The sequence below is a fragment of the Canis lupus genome, chromosome 25 (genome assembly GCF_003254725.2).
Source record: "Canis lupus dingo isolate Sandy chromosome 25, ASM325472v2, whole genome shotgun sequence".
NCBI classification, from domain to species: Eukaryota; Metazoa; Chordata; class Mammalia; order Carnivora; family Canidae; genus Canis; species Canis lupus.
The window spans coordinates 41,821,454-41,843,128 of record NC_064267.1 but is presented as its reverse complement, the minus strand read 5'-3'; the positions used below and the strand labels follow the sequence as shown (position 1 = coordinate 41,843,128).

At 43.5% G+C, this 21,675-nt stretch overlaps 1 protein-coding gene across 1 annotated transcript in view; it reads left to right on the top strand.

Annotated features, from left to right (window-relative positions):
- DNER (delta/notch like EGF repeat containing) overlaps window positions 1-21,443 on the top strand; it is a 312,868-nt gene extending 291,425 nt beyond the window's left edge. Inside the window, exons 11-13 of the mRNA XM_025463331.3 lie at window positions 4,417-4,548; window positions 13,706-13,952; window positions 20,424-21,443. Coding sequence (XP_025319116.1) covers window positions 4,417-4,548; window positions 13,706-13,952; window positions 20,424-20,535 — 491 coding nt within the window. The 3' untranslated portion in view covers window positions 20,536-21,443. The remainder of the gene's footprint in view (window positions 1-4,416; window positions 4,549-13,705; window positions 13,953-20,423) is intronic.
- Window positions 21,444-21,675: the final 232 nt, after the last annotated feature.

Sequence of the window (21,675 nt, the reverse complement as noted above, 5' to 3'; positions counted from 1 at the left end):
CATAATTTCTGCAGTTATGTCTTTGGACTGATATTTCTTCTGGTTGTGGGTCACATATTCCTATTTCTGTGCACAGCTAATGGTCCTTGTGCGGATGGGTGGTCACTGGGAGTTATTGAGTGATTGGGTTTTTTATGTTTCTTTTTTAAGTGCTGGCTTTTTAATTTTTTTTTCCTGGTAGGTAGATAAGTTGCTTGCTGGCCTGACTGATCCTTCCCAGGTTTGTTTTTCTATTTTGAGGAGTAGGTCTGTGGTCACCTTTTCTGTAGGGATAGATATGCCTAAGTACTGAGATGCAACCTTTTTTTCACTGAAGCACTGGGTGACCCATGGAACTTCTGAGACTTTGAACACAGTCCTCTAGGAGCTCTGGGAACTGCTCATCATTCATTGTGTTTGCCAGGCTGGTGGGTTCCACTTATCGTGTGGATACTCACATGCAGCATTCAGCCACAAACTCAAAGGGATACAGTGCATTTCTGATGCTCATTTTCTGACTGGCTGTCTCTTCTTTGTGAGCCTGTCCCACATGGTATGGCTGCCTTGTCCCCCACAGATTTCGGTTGTCCTTGGTTCAGGGAAACACGATGTTCTCGGTTGGCTGCAGGCGGGCAGCCAGGACGGTCGTGGCACTCAGCTCTTCTGTTTCCCTTCTCTTGAATGATCTGCTATTGTCTCATGTCTTCAAAGTGTTTTTCCTTAAATATGTATTTCATCTGCTTTACAATGGGAGGCCGAGAAAGTGTTCAGTTACTCCATCACAGTGGAAGAAGTTCTAGATAATTTTTGTTAAGATTTTTATTTATTTATTCTTGAGAGACACACAGAGAGAGGTAGATTCACAGGCAGAGGGAAAAGCAGGCTCCATGCAGGGAGTCTAATGTGGGACTTGATCCCAGGACCCTGGGATTATGCCCTGAGCCAAAGGCAGAAGCTCAACCACTGAGCCACCCAGGTGCCCCAGATGATTTTTAACATTTATTTCATCTGGAATAAAATGCGTGGGAAGCATGAAGGAGTTCAGTTAAGGTACCTAGTCCACTGCCTGGCACACAGTAGCTCTATATTTAATACTAGGTATTCTGATTAGAATGATTTCCATTGATATCATTCTGTGTGGGCTGTATTAATCGAAGGGTTTACTCACAGCAGTGACTTTTAATCTTTTTAGTATTTTAATTTGTTTTCATTTTAATATATTTGAGTAAAGCATACAGAATTAAGCAGCACACTTATAAATTTGCATAAATACTATCAAATTTGATGCCTACTATACATACTGTCTCTCAGAAAGTAGTAGATTGAAAAGCAATTGTAAAAGATTTAAAGTTCAGGCTCTGGTTTCCAGCCTTAGTCCATTTCATTATGTATTCTCTTTACAAATGTTATTCAAGCACAACAGTGATTTAAAAGTAATTGATTTTTCCCCAACTCAAATAAAAAAAAGTAGACGAGTCAACACAAAAGTCATATGGCTCAAGCCAGAAAAAGCATAAAGATTTATTAAGTCAACTCTGAGTAAGGAAAGGTGATATAATATAGTAAGAACTCTTCTAAAATAAGCCAGGATGCATATTGCTTGAATGGAATGGTGGGGTGCTGAGGCGCATACAAAAACGTAATACTCTTACTGTGGGGGACTAAGAATGAATTTACATATAAATGAATATACATACAACAAAGTCGCTCTCCATAATTCATAATAAATTTTCAAATACTTGGCGTAAGACTGATGTCAGAAAGCATGATACTGTAAGGCAGAGAAAAGTGGCCATGATTGGGAATCTTCTGGTTGAAAATTTTCCTTGAGGGGCTCCATCATCAGTATCACCTCCTATCCATATTCCTACCTCCAGTTTATAGAGTGGTGAAGGCATCAGACGGAGAACCAGGTGGGGGTAACTGGTAAAACTAGAGGTGCAGGAAGCCTAGTCTGTAAGATAGGCCACTAAAGTAATCCAAATGTCCTTATGCACTGGGCATCACTCCAGGGGTTGGCCAGAGACATGTGCTGTGGAAGAGGCTGTTGGCTGGCATGGTTTATATCACTAGCTAGTGTCATTTAATTCATCCCCAGTATGGCTCCAAGAACACAGTGGTAAAGCAATCCAGAAGAGGATGGGTTTGGGACTCTCTCTGGTCTCCAGTCCTTTGGATCCTGGGTCTTAGATATTTCATCCATACCTACTAGTTCATTCTATTCCCCATAATTCTCTATTCCTACCAAATCCTTCCAATCTGGGGGTGGGGGCCAGGAGGAGACAAACCTAGGGACCTCAGATTTCCAACTACATTAGCGCCCCTCGAAGATCCAAGATCCAATACATGCTTTAGGGCTAGACTGGACCCTAGATTTGGGATTTACCTCACTGGTCCCAAAAGCCCTGGACCATAACAGGAATGGATGGACTGGACTAGCTCTAGGACTGCCCAAAATTTAGGGAACTAGAATCGTTTGATGCTGCTGTTGAACTCGCAGAGCAGAGTGGAGCTTTTGAGTTTTGCCAGGCAATGGAAGCAGGGAGAAGTCAGGCTGTTTCTGCAGCTATGGCTGCAAAGGTAGCAGAGCATCTGCTTGCAGAATTTGCAGTTTTCAGATTGCCAGCTAAAGACAGCCATTGTCCAATAAATACCTCAATTAAGCTTGTCTTCCTAAATGGTTGTAAGTAGTGCTGATGTATATATATTTGTCAAGGCCTTTGATTTAATCCTTTTAACGTTTCCCAGCACGCTCTTGTTTATATGTGTCCTCAACTAGTCTCTTATGTGATGCTGGTGGTAATAGTTCAGTCTGTGCCCTTCTACACTCAGAGCGATTGCCCCATTAATAGCAGGACAACCTTTGAAATAGGTTCATGGGAGCCCATCAATTTCATGTCTGTCCCATTGATGCAAATGACTATATTTATGGTGGGAAACATATTCACTTCGACGCTACTGAATTAAAATCAACCTAGTAGGGCCTCAAAGTAGTAAATGTTTTATTTGACAGATTTTACTTAGTTAAAAATAAAATAGACCGATGCCAGGTAAGAAACAAGTGTGAAGTGCGACAGGCACGAAATATTTCAGTGTGAGATTTCTGCTCTAAAATGGACCAGGAGTGACATATGGTGGTTTTATAAATGCGAGGTAAACCAGTAGCCGATAGGAAAGTACTTCAATACTAATTAAGTAAAGCCTGGAAGTAATTACCTGAGTGTACACTGAAATATTGCCTTTGAAAATGGACAAAATATTTGATTTTGCTCCTTTGCTTCAGTCGACACTGTAGCAGTGCTAGGGTGTTTTGGGTTCTGGGTTTTTTTTTTTTTTTTTTTTGAGTATGACTTTTTATATGTATTTAAGCAAATAGTGATATACTTTAACATTTTCCTTTTCTCATTTTCTAACTTTTAAGAGAGATTGCCTCAAGTTGAAATATCTCATTCCATTCATTTGATGAGATGCCTTTCAGTCTGTGATGCGCACTCATCTTGTATTGACTTGCAATATGGCTTAAAATTGGTGAAGGTGGCTTTGTTTGTGTAACAAGCTGTTTCCTGTAAGTTGGTGTTTGGACCACAGTGACATCAGCCCATGTTTGTTAGTTTAATCCTGGCTCTTTGTCATGGGGACAGGAATGCCCCAAAATGTTGGGTCCAGGCAAGGTCAAGAGCTCCAGGTTACGTTTTTCATCATGGGGGGGAAGGACAGGCTGGAGTGAATGTGAACTCCCCTGGGGCCACCATTTTCAGGGGAGACTGGGTCAGAGCTAAGCTAACCCTACTCTTAAAAACCATCTTTTCTTAGGGCTGGGGGGGTCGCTGATGCTCTTCTTATGCATTTCCATCTTTCCCAGAAACACATCTAGGGATTTGGAAAATGAAGTACATTTTCATAATCGACTCTGGCTAGGCAACAGCTGTGCCCTAGAACTATCCAGAAAATAGTCGAATATCCAGACTCACACACTCAAACACTTGGCCACAAAAAATAAAATAAAATAAAATAAAAATAAACTGTGGGGTTTTGGCTTTCTGGAGTTTCAGAAAAACAAATAAGAAGATTCAGCTGATGCAATTCAAAATAAAATAGACTTTTTAAATAAAATCAGGAACCCTGGTTCGCTTTTTCAATAAACCTCAAAAGGTTTATTCAGACATGAGAATCAGCTTTAGTTAACTATTTGACTAGACTAAAGGAGATTCTTTTTACCATTGCCATTTTTTTTTCTTTTTTTCATTTTACTTAAGCAAAAGATCCCTTGTCTGGAATTTTGGGAGAGTTCCTCACTTTATGTGCACAAGCCAATTGGGCTTTATTGCTGGAGACCGTGACCCCAGCCTCAGATCATCGCTTGGCCAGAGAAGTGATGGGTGACTGAGCCACTGGTACAAAGAGCTGTGTCATCACTGCTTTTCTTTGTCTCCATAGGCGAAGAGTGTGACATCGACATAAATGAATGTGACAGTAACCCCTGCCATCATGCAGGCACCTGCTTGGACCAGCCCAATGGTTATACCTGCCACTGCCCACATGGCTGGGTGGGTGCAAACTGTGAGATCCGTAAGTATTTTGGCTGTTAATTAACATCACATTTTCATTCAACAAAGAGAGGATACCTGCCCAGGTGGCCCCTGTCACGACAGATGGGCAGTGAGGCCAGAGGGCTAACCTGAGTTACCCGAGTCCCAGAGGACTACCTTGCTTTGGGCAGCCCCCACTCCTTCCTGAGTCTGAATCCAGCCTTTCTCCTGGGATGAGAATGTGCAAATGTCATCCAGAGTTCACTGCTCCTAAAGACAGCCAAAAATGTGCCTAACAGAGAAGCATTAGAATCCTATCAAAAAATAGAGTCTTTGTGTTAAAAACATGAAAAAACACACAGAATATAAATTCACTTTGCATTTATGTCTTCAAGTGTCTTCAAACGTATTAGGTTCCATCGGTTGCCTGGAGAACAATCCAGAGAGGATGAGGGTAAGAGAAAATCTGAAAAACATTTCGAGCTGCTGAGAGTGAAGTGTTCTCTAAAAATGAGCCCACAGAAGTTTGAAAATGTCATAATCAAGATTTCATGTATTAAAAGAATGGATCTGCTAAGATGGAGGTGAAAATGAGAACCGACATGGAATTAGGTTTTCCGTTGTTTTGGAAACTGCTAAAAATTTAACCGTGAGAGGTGTTTTCTTCTCACTGACACTTATCAGGGCTGTGGATCTTCCATAAGGGCTCCCTCCCGGGCTCTCGCAGCCCTCTCCTATTTTTCTTCAGGTAGAGACTGCTCATCTGCTGTGAGTGTGGAAGGAGGCAAATGCATACACATAGTCCTGTCTGTCTGTCTGACTGTCTCCTTCTGGAGCTGGCTTGCTGCTGTCTCTACTCCTCTGTTCTCCAAGTGTTTCCAGAATGACCTCCCATCAGGTGGCCCAGCAGTGCCTGTGGCAGTTTGGGCCTGTCTCATTCTTGGTGCAAGCCGGAGGTAGGGGACTACATTCTCCAACATCGATTTGACCAGGAATGCTCATTGGGCTCCTCCTTGCTTACTCTTTGTCTTTGTTCTTGGCTTGGTGCTTGAGAGGGGAAGAAGGAAGTTATTTTCAGGTCTCCCCATCATCAACTTTCCTAAACACTCCTAGATGGAGTGGTCGTAGGACCAACTGGCCTTGTGAAGATGGGCAAGAAGTACTCTTCTGTTGAAGAAAGTTACAAAAAGGATTCCATGGTAAAAATGCTAAAATGTTGATGGCTAAAGCTAGTGTAGGATATGAAGACTAGAGTATGTTTAGGATGTTAAGTCCAGTCTGGTGGGGTCCATTGGTGGAAAGCAACTGTGACTTGGGTCAGCAGGACCTTGGCTCTTCCCCTGGCAAGATGCTCATTGTGTGGCTGCACTGAATTATGCCAAGGCTTAGTTTACTTACCCATAAAATGGGACCAGGTTTCATTCTAAAATTTGGCAGTTCTGTTGGAAATGACAAATTTTGTGCCTCGGAGTAGAGTAGTATCTATTTATAACTTTTATTTTATTTTATTTTTTTAATTTTTATTTATTTATGATAGTTACAGAGAGAGAGAGAGGCAGAGACACAGGCAGAGGGAGAAGCAGGCTCCATGCACCGGGAGCCCGATGTGGGATTCGATCCCGGGTCTCCAGGATCGTGCCCTGGGCCAAAGGCAGGCGCCAAGCCGCTGCGCCACCCAGGGATCCCTATTTATAACTTTTAAACCTTAATTATGAAGATAAATGTATAGGAGAGTATGGATAAGAAGTCAGGAACACAGACGAGTCCTTCAAAGAAGTTTTTAGGTAAAGCGCCATAATTATAAAAAATGGAGATTTTACTTCCTTCCAATGATGATGATATAGGCAAAAGATGTACAAGGATGGAATAATAGGGTGAAAGTTGACTTCGAATTCCAGCTCCATAATACTCTAGCTCTGTGACCCAGACAAATAAATGTACCTCCCGGGGCCTTGTCATTCTCACTTATAAGATGGTGATGGGAACATACTGTGAGGATTAAAGGAGGCAAATATGTGCAGACTTCTACTATGCAGTAGGCACTAAATAAATGCTAATTTACTGTGGCTCATATACCATGAGATACTCCTTGGGGGGCCCAGCCTTTGGCAGCTGTCTTTTTAGATGATGCATACCCAGGGCACGGGCCACACAGAGTGTCCGGGTGTGAGGGGGCCTATCTTGGTCCACACTCACGTTCTCTGTTTGCCCAAAATAGCACTTTGCCTCTGATGATCTCATTTGTCCTTCTCTGTTAGGCCAAAGGCACTGAAATCAATGTCATCACAGGTCAGGCTCTGCTAGGTTCCAGTGTTAGATGCTCCCACCCTTGACCTGAGTGTAAGAGTGGAGAATGTGTATTTGAGGTTTGCTATGACTCGTCGCTGGAACTGGTGGCCAGTGTTCTCTAGATGCTGAATCAAATGGGATGGATCTAAGGACCAGGAGAGGAGAGTGCCTGGGTGATACAAGGTCGGGTGGGTAGATCCCAACAGAAGGCTCAGATGTACACAGAGAAGAGGGAGGGGGAACTGTAGCCCACATAGCTACACAGCACAGAGGCCCCTGAGTTGTCAAAAGTGGTAAAGGAACCTCCCATCAGCCCGACCTCTGCCTCCAAAGGCCACATTGCCTGCCTCCCTCTCTCGATTACTCTGCTTCAGCCCAAACATTGTCCTGTTTTCTCTTCCTTGGACAGGTCAAGTTGATTCCTGATTCCTTCAGGGCCTTTGCCCGTACCCTGCCTTACATCTGGAGCGCTCACTAGTACAGCGGTCTCTTTTTCTGTGCATTGATTAACCCAGGAGTGAATGTTTTTTAGAAATTTGCCCCTTTAGAGTTATTATCTGTCCCCCAATCAGTAATAAGGAGCAAACATTTAGCAGACCATAAAGATTTACCAAAGCCACCAAGAAAATGGATCTGGAACTATCTAAAAGGATCATTTCAATAGCCAAAGTGTTTTATAATTACTCTGAAACAAATGCAAACCCTATGTCTTGGAAATTAACAAAACAACCTGGTGAAATTTTAATTATCTGCCATCTATTCTGACCAACTCAGAACTGATAACAGGTGTTTTTTGGAGGTTTGAGTTTTTTTTTTTTTGTATCTTAATAAAATTTTTGCCTTCCTAGAGTCAAGGTCTAATGACTGTAAATTTACAATTCCTATAAATGTTTATGTAGTGTTGTTTTGTATCATCTGCATGAGAGTTGTGAGGTTTCTACAGTTAGAGTTACAGTCAATCTTGCTGACCAAGAACAGTTGGACAGTTAAGGACATTTGAACAGTTGGATCTATGGTTAAACTATGAAATTAATGATATTTTGCAGTTGACAAATAGGTGAAGAGGCCATCCTGGATTTATAATTCAACCAATAATCAAGGGCCTCTTACTATCAGACAATGATCACTATGCTCAGGATATAAAGTTTAATGAAGCAGCCCCTGCCTTTAAGAGCTCATAATCCAAGGGTGGGTCATGATATGCGGTGGGGCTGCTGTAGGTTTTGTGCAAGCTGCTCTAGGAACCCAGGGAAGGGGCCCCGAGGGAGTTTTTACATGGACATCTCAGGATTCCTCTCCCCAAAATGCATGGAATTTCGTAATGGTTGAAGAAACCCATCAAATGCTTATGTTATATGGACAATCCTTATCGTACAGATTGGTTGGGTTCTTTGGTTCTCATTTTTGTATAAACTAGGATACTTTAAAAATAAATTTAATTAATCTTCCTCCTTCTGCTTCAGTCCCCAAAGGTAAATAAATTATTAGCATTTATTGTATATATTTTCAGACCTATTCGGTCAATACTGTAAGTCCTCATTTTCTCCCACACAAATGAGACTCTTCCAAACCGTGAGAGACTCCTAACTCTGGGAACAAACAAAGGGTTGCAGAAGGGGAGGAGGGTGAGGGGATAGGGTAACTGGGTGATAGGCACTAAGGAGGGCACTTGATGAGATAGATGAGCACTGGGTGCTATACCATATGTTGGCAAATTGAATTTAAATTAAAGAATAAAAAATAAAAATATTCACAAGAACAACAAAACAAAACAAAAAACCAAATGGGACTATTCTATACATACTGTTGAGCATTTTGCTTTTCTGCTTAATAATATATGGAATGTTTATCCATGTTGGCTTATGCAGGACCTCGCTGTTGTAACACCACATGGCTTCCAGTCTAGCCCCTCAAACCCTTTCTTTATATGCAGCCAGAACATCTTTCCTTTTCTTTTAGCTTTCTAAAAGTCCTTTTAAGAATTTTTTTCTAATTCTTTTTATTGTGGCAAATACACATAACATGAAATTAACTATCTTAATCATTTTAAGTGCACAGTTCAGTGGTACTAAGTGCCTTCATATTGTGGGCAACCCTCACCACATCCATCTCCGTAACCCTTTTCATCTTGAAAAACCGGAGCTCTGGCCCCATTAAATGATAACTCCCCGTGACCCCTTCCCTCAGCTGCTGGCAATCACCATAAGCTTTCTTTGTTTCTTTCTTTCTGTTTTTTAATCTCCCCTTGTGCCTCATGCCCCAGCCTCTGGCAACCACCGCTCTACTCTTTTTTTTCTTTAGATTCCACACACAAGTGAGCTCGGGCAATATTTGTCCTTCCCTATTGGACCTGTTTCACTTAGCATAACGTCCTCGGGTCCCTCTCCCAGGGGTTGCAACTGGCAGAGGCATCTTTTCAAAGTGCAAATCCGAATGCTCAGATTCCTCCTCCTTTCCACCACCGTGTCCATCTGTATCGGTGCCGAGCGTGTATTAAAGACCAAAGACTGAAGACTGCACTTGGCCCTGTGGGGCCTGTGAGATATTGCCCCTCCTCACCCAGCCAGCCTCTGGTTTTGCTCCACCAGCAGTCCCTCTGATCCCCCTCCAGCCTCTTGTCCTGTTCCCCACCTCCTCCCAGGTCATTGCCATGGTCTGGGGTTGTGTTCCCTCTGTTCTGCCCTGTCTCTGGTTCATGCCCACTTACCTGTAGAGCCCGGCTTTCTGCAGACCCTCACCTCCGGAGCTCTCCTGATTCCCCATTAGATGGAGCTTCCCCAATCCCTTCCTGTAGCACCGCAAAGATGGTCCCTCGTTGGTTTGGCGCACTGTCTGCAGCTACTTTGTGACCATTTTTGGGGTCCCTCTATCCCTCGGAAGACAGAGGGCTCCGGGAGCCAACTGTCTCCTTTCCCTCGCACTTTATCCCAGCACTCAGTAACCTGAGCCTGGTACACAGTGGTGCCAAATTAATGGCTGCTCAGCGAATGGATCCTACAAAGGAGGTGAGCTCTTCTTTCCATTCCTTTCCTATGCCTTTCTCTTCTGAAGGTTGATGAGAGTTGTTACTATTTTCCAATCTCATTGTCTGCCTCACTTGTCCAGATAACTTTTAGCTCTAGAAAACATAAGGTAATCTGAAACCCCTCCTCTCAATCCGTCTAGCAACAGATGGGCTAAAAAATTATCTGGCTGTCTGATGTCTACACCGCACACTCTCTTTTTAAATAGCGTAGGTGAACACATTTAAGTAGTCTGGCGACATTCATGCGGGTGAATTAAAAACCAGATGTGGGCAGTGTGCTTTAGAATGAAATTCGTACATCTAGTGACATCTCTTTTCGGTGGGGTGGAGGTTGTTGGCGGGTCTGGTTTTATTCTCAGGCTGGCCACGGATGGCCTCTATCACCCTGCTTTGTTTGGGACCATTTGGAATGTAAATGCGAAAGCAATTTGGAAAATACAAAACCCGAAACAAATTTCGTGAGACCTAAATACAACTCGTCTGGCAGACCCATAAGCGAGACATTTTCCCCAGAACAGCTTGTGTGCATGCATTCCCGGTCACGCACCTGCTGGAGCCAATGGGATCATTCCATCCAGCACATTCCGGTGCACAGTTGCACAGTTCCTCCCTGAGCTGTGCTGGAGCTGGCATAGTAAATGATTCATGCAGTGGAGCTCCTGGGGTGCAGCAAAGCGATGTAGCTCACGAGGGGTCTTAGGACTTACGTACAGTGGAGGTGGCGGCGGCAGCCACCTGGTGCGGATAGCTGCACTTGCGGCTTCCAGGCCATGGCTTGGATCTATTCAGATCCAGCTCGTTTCCCACCTGATGAGTGTGTCAAGCAGCCACACTCACTTCTATCAGAAAAATGTTGGCTGACAGTGAGGTCGAAAAAAAAAAAATGAAAGAGCCAGGAGTAGGGGAGGAGGGAAGCAGAGCTGTTGGGAGGAATTTCGAGAAAGTTTTCCCCAAAGTTCCAGCAGCCTGGAATGCATTTTGGGGAAGTAGAACAGATGGTCAGAAATGTAAGCAGTGTAGGCAGCTCAGGTCTGGGACACCGTGCTCAGCGTGGAGCCCAGTGCCCTTCTCTTTCCTTGGCAGTGGCCGTGGGGTTGGGCACCTGCTGCAGACACACAATTGATATGGGGTGTAAGCTGTTTATACGAGGTTTACGCATCCACTACGAGGGCTCATCAGGAACTTGTGTGGCCCTGCCATTGCGATCGGAGCCCTCTAGCAAGCTGGCGTAGAAGCAGCGCTGGCTTTCCTTGTGTTGACGCTAGATGGGTGTTAGAGCATACTCTGAGCATTGGACTCCAGCCCACAACTGAATTTTTCAGAGAATGTTGAAATACTTGGAAATCAAGTGAGTCATGCTCCTCTTTCAGCCAGAAAAATGAGCGTCTCTCTCAGTGTGCACCAGGTATTGCCAAATGAAGTGGCTGTGATCTGTGATCGAGGCTTGGTTCTAGCTTCACAAAAACACCTTCTCCCGTCCGTGGCGACCGTTCACTTGCAGGGATTTATGTCGGCCCGTCTGCCTGTACGTGAGCTGGTTAGGATGGGGCCGGGAGTGCACTCGTCGTCAGCCCCACCGCTGCAGGCGGCCTCAGATGGCCAAGCCAGACTTCAGGGGTCTTGATAAAAAAAAAACAAAAAACAAAAAAAAAACAAAAAACAACCCAGAGTCGGGAGATCTGGATGCAAAGACCATGCTTCATTCGTCTCATTCTTCTCAAACTCTCAGGAGCCACCAGGCTTGGGGCATGGGTCCTTTTTCCATTAGGCCTCTAGGAAAGGGATCTGCACACTTGGCCCCGTTTGAGGATTTACCTGTGCTCTTCTTCAGATTGTGACTTTTCAAGGTAAAGCATAGCTCGTTCTCGGATTCTGTGGTCACTCACGGAAGATGTAGCTAAGAGGAGGGTATGCGTACCTGGAGATCGCAAACACTCTCACAGCGTATGGCGCAGTGGGAAGGGTCTGAGCATTTCCTGGGAAGACAGGAAATGCTGTCTCCACACCCACCCCTGAGTCCCATTATAGGCCCCCTCTGGAGTCCTCATCTGCAAATGATGGTCTGGAGTTGGTGGTGCTGTGAGTCAGGTAGAGAAGTCATCCTCTTTCCACTGGAATTTCACTTCTCTTTGGTCTTATCTAGCCCTTTTGATTTTCAAAACTTCCTTTCAGTTCCTGTTCACATTATCCAGAACATTCTGCTTGGTGCAGGTCTACAAATAGGACATAATTCGGCACTCTTGACCTGTTCCATGCAGGAGTTTATGTCCCCTTCTTCCATTTATTTTCCTGCTCATACCGGGCAACGCTCAGTAATCCTGAGCTCACAGCATGTGCTACCGAGGACAGTGTCTTTATCCTTTATCCCTCTTCTACCACCACACCTGCTCCTTTTTAGGACCATCCACCATGTGCCTGGCAGCAGACTTTCTTCCTATTCTTTACATGTGTTCTAACTTATGCTCCCAGCAAGCCATGGGGTACCTGTTGCTATTTTCACCTTGTAAAGGAAGAAACCAAGTCTCAGGAAGGTTGAGTAAATGGGGGATTGAAAGCAAGATTGGTGTGATCCTAAGGCCCACACTTCTTCCATTGTTGTGTTGGAAGATAATTCCATGGCTATTTTTTTCAAATAACTTATTGCTTGTTTTAAAATATTTTTATAAAAGCAATACATTATTCTTTTGAAAAAAGCTGGAGAAGACTGAGAAGTGTAATGAAGGAAAGAAAAATCACTCCTAATCTTGCCTTCCAGTGATCTCTGTTGTTAGTGTGTTGCTGTGTGAGACAGACGCTAAGGACTTGGATCTAGACTTGAACTCACCCAGCTAGTGATACCAATTTTCCACAAAGTAGACAGAGAAAATACCTCATTTTTGATTGGTCGTAATGATTACATGAGATGTTTTCAAAGAGCTTACCATAGTAGGAAGTCAACAAATGTTCATCATTATCATCGCTCCATCCTGAGCTTTTCAGAGTGTAGACAGACACTTGTGACTCTCCTATACAGCTAGCTCCTGTATGGTCAACTGCTTTTGTTCTTTTGTTAGAATGAAACATGTCTCCATCTCACTAAGAGCTGAATATTTAGGTTGTTTCCCATTTTTTGCTTTTATGAATTGTCGTTCTATTTGTGGGGTGAAGAGAGGGTACGGGGGGTGGGACCTCTAGCTATTAGCTGTAACATTTTCTTTCTTTAAAAAAAAATACCTGAAAAAACATAAAGCAAAAACTGGTCTAATGTGAACTTTATTAACTTTGAACAGTATTAACTTTGAGTGGTGAGTACCTGGGGGTCGTGTTTCTTTAATGAGCCTTTTCCTAAATGTATAATAACTGATCACTTAACATTCAAAAATTGTGATGCTGAGATGAACATCCTTGTATATGGGGCTTTGTGCATTCATAGAAATCATTTCCCAGCATACATTCTAAAAATTGGAATTTCTGGGCCAAACGATACTCCATTAAGTTTACACAAGGGTTGAATATCAATTCACATGTCCTCATGTCTGCACCCATGTCAGCTGTGGTTATGAAACATTTTAAATATTTGGGAACTGCTAGAGGAATTCCATTCTTAAAGAATTATGAAACTAAACACTCTTCTACTTGTATTTCTTTGGTGGATTCCTTTTCATATCCTTTGCCCATTTTTCTATGGTGTGTTCTTGGCCTTTCTTAACGATTTGTAAGAGGCTCTTATACAGTACGAATTAGCCCTTGATCTGGGTTATCCATAGAAAATAATTCCTTTCAGTTTGGACAGCCCTTATATTTTAGGTTGCTGAAGCAAGGACCTATTTTTTTTTTTTTTTTTGCAAGGACCTATTCTAAAGGTCATAGCTCACATCCAGTTGTTTGCTAACTTTCGCCCCAGATCTCCAGTGGAAGTCGGGCCACATGGCAGAGAGTCTCACCAACATGCCCCGGCACTCCCTGTACATCATCATCGGAGCCCTCTGCGTCGCCTTCATCCTGATGCTGATCATCCTCATTGTGGGCATTTGCCGCATCAGCCGCATCGAGTACCAGGGCTCTTCCAGGCCGGCCTACGAGGAGTTCTATAACTGTCGCAGCATCGACAGCGAGTTCAGCAATGCCATCGCCTCCATCCGGCATGCCAGGTGGGCTGCAGGGGGGAGGGCGGGGAGGGCAGCTCTCGCTTCCACCTGTGCATTCCTGGGACCTGGGTGATGTTGTGAGCGGGACTTCACACCTGCAAAGAGGATTTCGTAGACGAAAGCATTGGTTGAAGGAGTACTGGGGCCAGACAGTTAGGTTGCTTTATAAGCAACCCCTTTTAATTTGCTGCAAGCCTTCTGTTTTCATTGAATACACTCATTCATTTAATTTGTGTTTATCTATGCTATAAATAGCCGAATCTTAATTATGGTGTAGGAAACATTTTTTGATGATTGCTTTTTGGAATGTCTTAAGCTATGTTCTTCAAATAGCATGAATATGTTCTTCAAATAGCATTTGATTTAGGGGCTTACTTAAGGAGGGATAAACAGCTGTCATTCTGCTGTTAGTGTTCATATGATATAAAACGGGGTCCTTCTCTGGAGGAAAGACTCCTGGAGAGACAAGGAGTTAATGTGGTACCGCAGAGAGAGCCTGAGTCCCAACTACCCCATTACCTGACTCTATTTTACACAGACCATTCAAGCCTCCACAACTACTGTTCCCTCCACTGAAGTGTCCCCGCTTAGAGAATTAAGGCAATCAAATTAAATTACAAATATTATAGGATTGTATAAACAGATAACACCACTATTTCTACAAATCTTTTATAACAATAAAAGAATCAGCTAATCTAACATTTTGTTGACTTCTCCAAAGGACATTTGCTACAAGAACAATAATGACAGTGTTTGTTAAAAGAAAGCTACCTTTCCTTTTAATTGCTTGAACAATCTAAATCATACGATTCAGAAAGTCTGTGCTGTAGTGAAGGGTGGACCGAGCTTGGTGTCTTAAGACTGGGGCTCACGAGAACTAGTAGCTGCATAACCTCTGTTGAGACGTGGCTACTGGTCTTGATCCAAACACACACGGATCCAAATTCTGTCTTTATGGCAAAGAAGCTAAGAGGTTCAGGATGTTTGCTTTCTCCACAAGGAAGTCCCCAAACCCAAGACCCCGATCTCACCATGATCTTGCCACTCTAAGGGAAGTAACAGCCTGACCCTGGGTTCCAGGGATAGGAACCAGTGGAAGGAGAGAAATTGGGAGGCACAGAGCAGGTGCCCTGATGCCCCGATGTGACAAGCGTGTCTTCTTTCTTTTTTTTTTTTTTTTTAATTTTTACTTATTTATGATAGTCACACACACACAGAGAGAGAGAGAGAGAGAGAGAGGCAGAGACACAGGCAGAGGGAGAAGCAGGCTCCATGCACTGGGAGCCTGACGTGGGATTCGATCCCGGGACTCCAGGATCCTGCCCTGGGCCAAAGGCAGGCGCTAAACCGCTGCGCCACCCAGGGATCCCGCGTGTCTTCTTTCTGAGAGCTGCACCCACCTTACTTCTAGAACTATGAAGGAGAGGGGAAGGTAGATCCCCTTTAAAGTCAGGCCCTACACAGCTGCACATCAGTGACTCTCCTTCCTTTAAGGGCAAGCTTGACATCACAGTCTCCAGGAAGCCCTGAGACCAATCCCTGCACATCTTGTTTATTTGACTCCTCCACCAGCCAGTACATGTAGGGCTGTTTTATTTCTGTCTTCAGTGGGTCCTGGCCCATAGCAGACCTTACTTAGTAAAATTTGAAGTCTTAATGAAAGGACAATCTCTATTAGGGGTTGCTATAGGATGTCTTGACCTGCCTGAGGTGGCTTCATTCCAGGGCACCAGCCTAATAAGTGGCCCGCATGAGTGTTTGCAGTACCCAGAAGTCACGGGATGAGAGATGGAAGGTGTAAAAAGAAAGGGAAACAAGCTTCTATGTCGCTCAAGAGTCTTCTCCCTCCATTCCCAGGAGTGCTAAGTTCACCAGGAAGGAGCAGAATCGGTGGCATTATACTGGGATGTACTGGGAGACCTGAGGAGTCAGGTTCCCTTCACACCCACAGGGACCTCTGGCTCAGATCCTTGTGTGTTCAAGAGGAGTATCTTATTTCAGCCCCAGAATAGTTTAAGATAGATTCTTCTGAGCTTCCTGCTTATATAGCCCACTCGGAAGATATTTAACTGGATAGTCTTGGAAGGAAAGAATAAACTTGAAAGCATTTACAAACCTGGTTCTTATTTGGTGCTGATTTTTATCAAAAATATTTACTGCAGAATTCCCAACCAATAAGCTCCTCCATGCACCAGTGACTGCAGATAAAACCATTGAAGTTAATACAATACCTTCCCAGATATCTGGAACATTCCCTTATAAACGTTTATTCAGCCGCGACCTGTGGTTTCTACAACATGGCTCTCTAGAGGTCCTGGCTGGGTCTCTGGCTGGTTGGCCCCTTTTCACTCCCCTTTCCTGGAAACCCTAGAAAGGCACTGAAAAAAAATTAACCCTTCTGCTATTACCTCCTCCCTAGTTTCCAGCAGTGACCTGTAGCTAACGCCCATTTCACAGCCTGTCTCCCTGCTGTCGGCCTGGAGATGACATTGCATCGAATGACTGCAGCTCAGCAGCCACACAGGATAAATACTGAGTGGGTCACCTGTGACATTCACGAGTGACCGAGGAAGTGTCTGGTGATTCTGACGTCAGCACGCAGTTAGTTGAGGCTAGTGCCGGGGTGTGAGGGAGCCTCCCCCTTCTCTCTCTTGTTAAGGGTCCTGTGTTCTGTGGCTGCTTTGCTGATGCTCAGGCTGGAGAGAGTTTGTGACTGGCCAGCAGGAGCAAATGAGCATCCCAGGCTCTGGAGTGAGGTCACATCTCGGCTGCAGATTGTTCACGGCCCCACGAGCTCTAAGCACCTAATCACAGAAAACAGAAACAGGACAGCCGTGGAAGGATCCAGTCATGTTTTCTTAAATAGTATCTCAGGACTTTGGCTGTTTTCAAGGTCAGATCCACCTACATTCCCTGAGGTGGTGTTTTAGGTTTTGACTTTCGGTGGAATATGAACTAGAAGAATGCACCCTCCGTTCCCTGAGGTGGTGTTTTAGGTTTTGACTTTCAGCGGAATATGAACTAGAAGAACGCACTCTCTTAGATCTGCCTTACAATTGGTTGCAGTATCTTATAGTGAGATAAGGTGTATGAGGCTGGTCACCAGATATGTTTGCGATGTCAGTGACCTTAACGCTGCTGTTGCCACAGCTTCCCATGATTGCTTCTGGGTTTTGTTGACATGACCAGACACTATGCTAAATCCTTTGGAGAGAGGGACTCGTGGGTGATTTTTACAGTCTTCATCAAAGGCCTGCAAAATACTTTAGACTTTATGGAGCATACCTTCCTCAGGTCTTTGTATTAGCTCTGCCTTTGTAGCATGAAAGTCACAGACACTCATGAATGGATGTAACTGTGTTCCAATAAAACTTTATTTAAAACAGGCGACAGTGGGGTGCCTGGGTGGCTCTCAGTGAAGCATCTGCCTTTGACTCAGGTCATGATCCTAGGTCCTGGGATTGAGCCCCCACATTGTTGCAATCGTTGCATCATTGGGGGGTGCTGCTCTGTGGGGAGTCTGCTTCCTCTCCCTCTGTCCCTCCCCCTGCTCATAGTCTCTCTCACTCTGCTCTCTCTCAAATAAATAAATAAAATCTTAAAAAAAAAAAAAAAGCAGGCAACAGGCCGTAATTGGTTTTCATGCTATACATTGTGAACCCCTGGTCTACATTATAATTTTTTCTATTTTCCAATTTTTTTTTTTACATTTAAAATGTGTCTTTGTGATAAGGAGAAAAAAAAAAAAACCCAGTGTGTTATTTAAAGGAACAGTCACATAAATATTCCTGCCATAACACAGGCAAGCTCTTACCATTGGCTTAGTGCCTGAGAGTTTAAATGGAATTCTATGGCTGTTAGCTTATTTCTTAACATCCACCCAATTCTGAGAAACAAAGGAAATATAAAAAAGCTGTGGGGATTATAAATTTAAGTAGGAATGCACAATCATTTTTTTACTAGATGGGAGCTTGCCATTGTGATAGGTGTAGGAGATTCAAGGGAAGTCTTGTTTCATTTTAGTGTGTTTTAAAGATTTTATTCATGAGAGAGAGAGAAAGAGAGAAAGAGAGTGCGCAGGGGGAGAGGCAGAGGGAGAGGGACATGCAGACTCCACGCTGGGTGTGGAGCCCAACATGGGGCTCAATCTCAAGACCCTGAGATCATGACCTGAGCCAAAACCAAGAGTCGGATGCTTAACCAACAGAACCATCCAGGTGCCCCTCATTTTATTGTTTTTTTTTAAAAGCCATTTTAGCTTCTATGTGGTGGATGCTTTAGGGTGGAGACCTCTGTATTTCACCTAAGGAATGTGGAGCTAATTAGGTCATAGCACAGGGATTCCAACTCAGGATAGCACTGGGGGTATTACCCCTCTTTAAACCAGGTTACCTTTGTAACCAGCCTTACACTTTATGACCCATACTGGTTGAGAGTAGATCTCATTAGCACCGTGCACACAGCCAGTTGCTTGTCTAGATAGGAACCAGGGTTCCTTGTTCTTCAGCTGTGGCTGATCCTGACTGGTTTCAGCCCTTGCCTTATTACGCTCCGTGGATCTGAAACACCCATCCTCAAACCTGCCTTGTCAATATTCAGCCCCATGATCGCAATTTAAGATTACAGCCCTTTGCTTTAGCTTGTTGGTGGATTGCATAATGTGGAGGCATTTAACTTTCTAGATGTTGAAGAAACAGATTCTCCTTCAAACTATGAAATCATATAAAAAAAATAAAACGGATTCTTTAAACACATATTCAAACTATTAAGTTGCTTGGATTTTTTTTTCCCTTGGCCAACCAATTGCTTGATCGGCTATCTGGACTTCGCTGACCTTCCCATCAAAGTTCCCCCAGGAAAGGGTCTCACTGGCTTACAATGTTAGGATACAGAGGGCTTTGCACTGGGATTGCCCGACTTTTAACATGAATCAATATTATTAGTGGTATATTGTTACCAACGTGGCTAGCTGTTTTATGAGAAATAGATTGTCAAAATATTTGCGCCGTAAAGCGGCTTCCAGAAGTTTCAGCCTTGGGAGAAAGTGTTCAGATCCAGTTGGCTTTTACAATGTTACCCCTTTCCCTAGTGTCAGATTATGCAGGCCTCACTCAATCTAGATAAACAGACCACAGGCTGGAATCCAACCCGCATTTATGCACAGACCAGTGAGGCTTCACATTTTAGACATGATTTTATTGAAAGCTTTTTAATCTTATGGTAATATCCTTGGATTTCTTGGTGGCGGGATGTGTTAACTCTATGCGTGTTGCCCATCTGGCGTGGTTCCTGACTTTGTGCCCCTGAAAACCAGTAGATCTTGAGTCAACCAGAACAAATGATTGACAATTGTTTTAAAAACAAAAGATAATATGAAGAATGGACATTTTCTCCTTTCCCATTCCTTTCCACTTCTCACTTTATGTGAGAAGATTGGCTTTCCAAGATAGCAAAGGGAAAAGTAGTAACAGGGGAAACAGAGGTAGGGTGAAAACCGTGATAAGTGAGCCCCTTAAAGTCTTAGGGGCTCATCCCACCATCCTTTTTTAAAATTTAAGCTTCTTTACGTGTTTCTTTTAAAAACCCTATTGGACTTGAAACAGTTAAAAAAATACTGTCTGTATGAGGGAGGAGGCACGGTGGGTGAATGTGGAAGATTACTTAAATCATATTATACTCCAGGGACTTTAGGGAAGGTGAGGCCTTCAATGGGAAGAGACCACCCAGAAGTTGAATTGGCTTTATTTTAATAATCTCCATCTTAAGACTGGTTTGGCAGGAAGTCCTGAAATTGGATTTTGACACCCTTGGCTTCTGGGCGTCAGTCCTGCTGTTGAAGGGATTTTGATATGCACAGATCTTTTGGGACAATGGCTCATGCTCAGAGGAAAACAACAAAAAACAATGGCCTGTGTGTGGGGGGTGTGGGGAGGAACAGGTGGGTGGGGTTGGATGGCGGGCACCTGGTGTTGTGGGCAGACATCTCCTTATCTGCTCATCTCCTCATGTTGGGACCTCAGATGACCTCTGAGCCTTCATAGCCCTCCAGTAAGTCCCCAGGAAGACTTGCCCTGCCATTCTGTGTTCCTGGAATGGATGTAAAATAAGCTCGCCTCTGCAGATAGTTAAGAGTCTCAGAAGATAAAGAGAAATAAATACATTTTCTTAAGACCTATTGTAGGGCTGAAACGCCTGTTGCTTTGCCAGGATTTAACCTAGAAGCGTCAACATTCATTTGGGCCCCGTGTTTCATGAAATCCTTTTTTTACCTCCCGCACTGAATGAGTAATGTGCATACTCATTCAGCATTGATATCCGGATCTCTTCAATTTCTGTGCTGCAAGAGAATATATTTCTTAGGGTATTTTTATTGTTCCATCTGATTCTTGAATCTGTTATTCTCACTACTTGCCTTTCATAGAATTTGAGACCCACTGTTCATCTAACCAGGGTCCTCTCTCCCTGCGGTTTCAGGTTTGGCAAGAAATCCCGGCCTGCGATGTACGACGTGACCCCCATCGCCTATGAGGACTACAGCCCCGATGACAAACCCCTGGTCACACTGATTAAAACAAAAGATTTGTAATCTTTTTGGGGGGGATTATTTTTCAAAAAGATGGGATACTACCCTCATTTAAATATTTTTAAGAAAATAAAAAGCTTAAGAAATTTGAAATGGTAGCTGCTCAAGAGTTTTCGGTAGAATATCGAAGAACTAATTTTCTGCAGCTTTTAGTTTGGAAAAAATATTTTAAAAAACAAAATTTGTGAAATCCATAGACTACGTTTTAATGTACTTTCAGCTCTTTAAACTGTATGCTTCGACTAGTGTGTGCTCTTCCCATGGTAGATGCCGTCATGAAACGCGGCTGGCTTTCTGTGGCTGTTACAGAGAATAAGTCTAATCGACGAGAAGTTTCCATGTGACGTGTGAGTGCCGGCTTTCTGAGTAGTTAGGAAACACATGTAGAGTATGACCCATATAACAGTATACCCGTTAACCTAAAACGAAGTCTGAAATGTTTGTTTTGTGAAAAAAGAAACTAGTTGCATTTATTATTCCTAACCCGAATGAAATTAGCCTTTGCCTTCTTCTGTGCATGGGTAAGTAACTTATTTCTGCACTGTTCCGTTGAACCTTGCGGAAGCGTTCTTTTGAGTTCGTTTTTTGTCATTTTCGCAACAGTCGTCAAGCCAGGCCTGGAAGTCACGCAGCAAACGGGCCTCGTGAGGCAAATTACGACCGCAGCAAATCTATATTTCCTTTTAGAAGTCAAGGTTTTTCTATTGTGAGTAAATTGAATTTACGTTGGAGTTGTTTGTTGCTAAGAGGTAGTCAATATAAGAGAGTACTAGTTCCTTCTGTAGTGAGTGCTTCTCCTAGGACATCTTTATTTATATCCAGGACATGTTTGTGGCCGTATTGGATTGATATGTGCTTCTTCTGATTCTTGCTAATTTCACAGACTATTGAATAAATGTTACCAAGTCCAAGATGCACTTGTCTCTCATTCTTTTAAAAGAAGAGAAAACGTTTTGGGTTTGATATTGCTTGTCGATCTCGCTGTTTTTCACATCTTGACTGTTCCGAGGAAGACCATTCTGCAGCTGTCAGATCCATTCCTGTACCTTCTGGGAACCGTCCTGATCTAATTGCCAGCGAAGCCTCCCCCACTTCCTTTAAACATGAAGGATGGGGGGAAAAATAACAAGAATTCTCCTTTTA